Source organism: Limulus polyphemus, unplaced genomic scaffold (genome assembly GCF_000517525.1).
Source record: "Limulus polyphemus unplaced genomic scaffold, Limulus_polyphemus-2.1.2 Scaffold170, whole genome shotgun sequence".
Classification (NCBI taxonomy): domain Eukaryota; kingdom Metazoa; phylum Arthropoda; class Merostomata; order Xiphosura; family Limulidae; genus Limulus; species Limulus polyphemus.
In genome coordinates this window covers 72,115-77,970 of record NW_013665780.1, presented here as the reverse complement: position 1 = coordinate 77,970, position 5,856 = coordinate 72,115, and the positions used below count along the sequence as shown (strand labels likewise).

The following is a 5,856-nucleotide window of genomic DNA, read 5'->3' as shown; positions in this document are numbered from 1 at the left end:
CGAAATTTCAGCTGATGCAACAATATAGACGATACACACATATATTGCTTACTCTTACATTCGAGAATTTTCTACAATTATCATATCAACTATAGCAAATGAATAATATATACTGTCATTTGGTGCATCGCGTTCGTTATATTTATAGGTGTGAGGAGAGTTTCTCGAAATTTCAGCTGATGCAACAATATAGACGATACACACATATATTGTTTACTCTTACATTCGAGAATTTTCTACAATTAGCATACCAACTTATACGTTTCTTGCATTTTAGTTAACATATTTATTTACAGTGGCTAAAGTCTTTTATATTTTGTATTTTGAGTCTTTGAACAAAACTATAGCGTGCAAATGAAAGTGGATTTTATTTTTGTTTTTAGAAGCAGTTAACATGCAAAATACATACACCCCTAATACTATTAATTATGCAATTGAGTCAGAACTATTCAAACCAGGTGATATTTCAGCTTTTTAAATACTAGCTTTAATTTCCCTTGGCATTACTTCCAGCTCTGGTTTCTATATTTATTCTCTCCGTTTTTTCTTTGTTTTTCATTTAGGATTTAATAATTGTTCATAATATGAACTACAATTACTGTATCGGAAAAATTAATCAGTAAAACTAGTATCGCAACATTTAGATGTTGTTGTTTTTGTTGTTTTCATGAAAAGTTAATTCAATTCAATCAACAGCTAAACTATTAAGTGCCAAGATTATTCGGCAGTCAAAGAAGGACACTGATGGAAAACCTCACGTCAAAAGACCAATGAACGCCTTCATGGTATGGGCTAAAGACGAAAGACGTAAAATTCTGAAAGCTTGTCCTGACATGCACAACTCCAATATTTCAAAAATATTAGGTAAGTATTTATTATTCTCATAGTTGAATATTGAGCCAGTGACACTATTTATAGCGTACGTTTCACACTCACCGTATTTTTAATGGCACAGTTACATAGTATCAATACACTGGTTTATTCAGTTTCTCACAAACCATTGTCACATAAATATCTCAATGAAGTGTTTCACTCATTTATTCAACTACTATTACTTTATACATTGTTGCAATTGGGTTATCTGTTTCTATAAAGACTTAAAACTGTAAGATATCACTTACAAAACCCATAATAAGGCAGTGGAGTATAAACTTATTTGGTCGAACCCGTTTACAAACAACAATGGTTTAATAATTATAGGGAGTGTTTTGGTGTGACAACTGGTATGGTCTTAGAGTTAGTACTTTAGAAACACAGGCGTTTATTTACCAAGATAAAACATAACAGTCTGAAGTAAACTAAAAATAAAGAGTAAATTACGACTTAATTGTACAAACAATATTCAGTTTTTTTTTATTTTTTTTGACAAACAATTGACAGCAACATCTACACTTCTTGAGAACCGCAACAAAGTTTGCCTCTCCAAGAACATCATGAAATTACACGAGCTGTATAGAAGTCTGCTTATAGAATATGACTGTCCTGCCGACCTAAACACAGGAAATTTGTTTGTTTCTTTGTTTATTTTTGAATTTCGAGCAAAGCTACACGAGGGCTATCTGCGCTAGCCGTCCCTAATTTAGCATTGTAAGACTAGAGGGAAGGCAGCTAGTCATCACCACCAACTCTTGGGCTACTCTTTTACCAACGAATAGTGGGATTGACCGTCACATTATAACGCCCCCACGGCTGAAAGGGCGAGCATGTTTGGTGGGACTGGAATTCGAACCCGCGACCCTAAGATTGCGAGTCGAGCGCTCTAACCACCTGGCCATGCCGGGGCAACACAGGAAATAGCCAAAAAAAAATAATAAAAAAAAAATCGGTGATTAGCAACTGAATAAATAAGATATATATATCCACCTGGGCACTAAGTACAATAAGTATTAAATTAAGGCTAAGACAAATATCTACAAAGTATTTCAAAAGCGTTATGGACAAAACATAATTAACATATCTTATTTCATACATCTGTAAAGGTACTAAAACATTGGTTTACATGCCCGATGACGAGGAACCCACTTTGCGACTAATAATGGCTGGAGACGGCTTGAATGGGTAATGAAGAAAAACTTTAATATAAGTTTAACATAACAGCAAATGTACAACGTTTCGACAAGGTTTTGTCATCATCATGTACCTGTAAGAAACATTGTCTAAAAAACTTCAATTTTAACAAAACCCACACACTTGTTAACATTAGCGATACGGGTATAAATGTATATCTTGTATATGTTACATGCCGGATGCACTAACATCGGAACAAAATATACATCTTGTCAGTCCTTGCAAGCTATTATAAAATGTTCATGTTACAAAATGATTTAGAAAATGTAGATGTGTAAGCCTCTTTAGATCATTTCAAGTTTAATTCTCAGTAATGTAATGTAATGTCACTGTACTGTATACACTATCCTACCAAAAGTCATGGGACACACCTCTGATTGCAAGAAAATGGGTGTCACGACGAAATATGCAAATAGTTTGGCCTATAAAGGTGATCAGCGGTTCAATAAAAAGTCATTTCGAACTTGTACGCTGAACGATGAGTACAAGGAAAGAGTTAACAGAGTTTCCGAGGGGAAGGATAGTTGGATGTCATTTGGGGAAAATGTCTGAACGTGCTACTGCGCAACAATTAAACATTCCCGGGTCAACATTTGGCAATGTGCTGAAAACATGTAATGCCACAGGTGACAATGAGCCCAAGACACGACTAGGTAGGTGTAAAATACTGACTGACAGAAGCCGACGTGTCTTGAAAAGGCTGGTTACCTCATCTTGCCGTCAGACCCTAGAGAATCTGGTTTGGACAGGTAGTCCTATAAGTGTTTCCATGACACCTTGAGAGCTGCATGCCATGAATTTTCACGGAAGAGCTGCAGCCCACAAGCCGTTGACAACAAAAACAAATGCACACTGTCGATTGACATGGGGCAAGGCACACCAAACCAGGCCCGTGGATCAATGGAAATCGGTCCTGTCGAGCGACGAGTCACGTTACACGCTCTTCCAGTCTGATGGACGTGTTTGGGTTTGGAGGACGCCTGGAGAACGCTTATTACCTGAGTGTGTTGTCCCAACAGTGAAGTTTGGAGGTGCCGATATCATGGTCTGGAGTGCTTCTCGTGGTATGGACTAGGTCCACTGGTCGCAATACTTGGATCCATGAATGCTGAGTCCTACAATGATGTGCTGAACTATTCTGTGTGTCCTTCATTGTGGAAATGTTATGATACCGGCCCTTACACCTTCCAACATTATAACGCTCCATGTCATAAAGCAAGGATTGTGAACACGTGGTTTGAAGAGAATAACATCAAAACATTTAAGATCCGCTAGAACATCTTTGGGATGAACTGGAACCCAGAATTAGGGCCAGGTCAAGACGGCCCTCTTCAGTAGTGGATCTTTCTAATGCTTCGAAGGAGGAATGGAGAACAATACCACCAGCTTTCTACCAGAAATGAGTAGACAGTCTTCCACGACGCATTGAAGCAGTCATTATCGTCAAAGGCGTGCCAACCCATTATTAATTTGTTGGAATAATAACATGTTTTATTCATAACTACCCGTGTCCCATGACGTTTGGTAGGATAGTGTATGTCCCATTACTTGGCTTGGATGATTGATGGTACTTGTTTCACTCTTCTTGTATCCCAAAGAAGATGATGTGATGATTGAACGAAACTTTTAATTGTACTATTACTGAAAGTTTCAAACATATATATGTAACTGTTACGCTTAAATTTTATCAGACATTTGTAAACAGTTCTTCCATGATTCGTTGTATGTATACATTGTTTGGGGAAAAAGCTAATGATCTTGTATTTTTTCTTTGTTCTACATTTGTGACTAAAATTTAAAAAAATGTTGTCTTCAGCAGTCGTACACAAACACTCCGTATACAGAGTCAAAGTGTGACAGTCGTACACAAACACTACGTATACAGCTTCAAAGTGTGACAGTCGTACACGAGCACTCCGTATACAGTTTCAAAATGTGACAGTCGTACACAAACACTCCGTATACAGCTTCAAAGTGTGACAGTCGTACACGAGCACTCCGTATACAGTTTCAAAATGTGACAGTCGTACACAAACACTCCGTATGCAGCTTCAAAGTGTGACATCGTACACGAACACTCCGTATACAGCTTCAAAGTGTGACAGTCGTACACAAACACTCCGTATGCAGCTTCAAAGTGTGACAGTCTTACACAAACACTCCATATACAAGTCCTGTCAATTTAGTTGAGCAAATATGAATAAAGTTTAAATATACAAGTGTAAGTGCCCCATCATTTCTACACAGTTGGTTCAACAATCAATCGTTTGCCTTTCGCATAATTTTCAAGTTTATTGAAATTCGAATATCAGTTACCACACCCTATATTCCCTTTGCCAAAATTACAATATAATTTATTGACATTTTTTGATTGCACTAGTCAAAGCAAGGTATTCTACCATCTGTATGCATCTATATTGAATTAATTTTATAAACCATAGCTTTATTTAGTTTGAAAGATGAAACAAAAAATAGACGTAAAAATTCCACAAGATAAGAAAGCACAAAGTATACTTTACTTTCGTTAAGTTTATTCTGCGTTAACCTGGTTAATGCTGCTTAGAATTTTCTTTCAAACTTATTTTGTGTTTACTTAATTGTCTTTCACTTACCACAGCGAATTTATATTTACATAAGATTTTAAGAATATGTACCATTGACGCTACTAATTTATTCTGAATTATGCAACAGACAAGCTGTTTAAGATACCAAAAATCAATATAAGGCCTAATCTACTATGGCCAGGTGGTTAGGGCGCTCGTCTCGCAATCTGAGGGTCGCGGGTTCGAATCCCCGTCACACCAAACATGCTCGCCCTTTCCGCCATTGGAGCGTTATAAGTGACGGCCAATCCCACTATTCGTTGGTAAAAGAGTAGCCCAAGAGTTTACGGTGGGTGGTGATGACTAGCTGCCTTCCCTCTAGTCTTACACTGCTAAATTAGGGACGGCTAGCGCAGATAGCCCTCGTGTAGCTTTGCTCGAAATTCAAAACAAACTATTCGAGTCATCACTTGCCACCGAGTTATTTCTTTTTTGGAGCACGTTTTCTTGTGACACTGGGATGGGAACCAAGAACCTCCATATTTACAATACTGTACACGTTGACTACTAATCCAACCCCGATCCACGCATTACAACTAAAATATGCATCTTTATAAACCAAAACAAATACGCTTTGAGGTGCTTTTCAAATAACATTTTAGGAGGAATTAAATCTTAATTTTAAATCATTTATTCATCATTGTTAAACTGTTTTGCATATAACGCTAAAGCATCATGCTGTAATTTTTAAACATCGTTTTAAAAAAAACATAAAATAGTTAATATTATAATTTACGATAAACTTATAAATATATATTGTTTATCAATAAGATACTGAAATTATATTATGCAATATGACTTTACTGTACCATTTGTTTCAAGAGTATAAATGCCCGACACAGAAATCACAATCTCTGGTGTTCAGCAAACATAATTATTTTAAGGCCTTTTTAAGAGCAACCAGAACAGATACCAAACGATAATCATCCAAGATGTCCTGAATCTTAATTTTATGTGTTATTACTACACCACAATAAGCAGTAAGGTGGTTTGTTATTAGTCACTGTGTTGTATAGAAATATCTTTTAAATTTTTAATAAACAATTAAATTTATTTTAATTTGCTCAGATGAGTGAATTTTAGATACTATAACCTGAGTCACATTATCTGTGTGCCCTTCAGTGGCACAGCGGTATGTCTGCGGACTTACAACGCTAGAAACCGGGTTTCGATACCCGTGGTGGGC

General features: G+C 36.6%; 1 protein-coding gene across 1 annotated transcript in view; it reads left to right on the top strand.

Annotated features, from left to right (window-relative positions):
• The window catches only part of LOC106477836 (transcription factor Sox-6-like), a 76,522-nt gene that overhangs the window by 62,880 nt on the left and 7,786 nt on the right, over positions 1 to 5,856 (top strand). Inside the window, exon 8 of the mRNA XM_022381511.1 lies at positions 697 to 864. Coding sequence (XP_022237219.1) covers positions 697 to 864 — 168 coding nt within the window. The remainder of the gene's footprint in view (positions 1 to 696; positions 865 to 5,856) is intronic.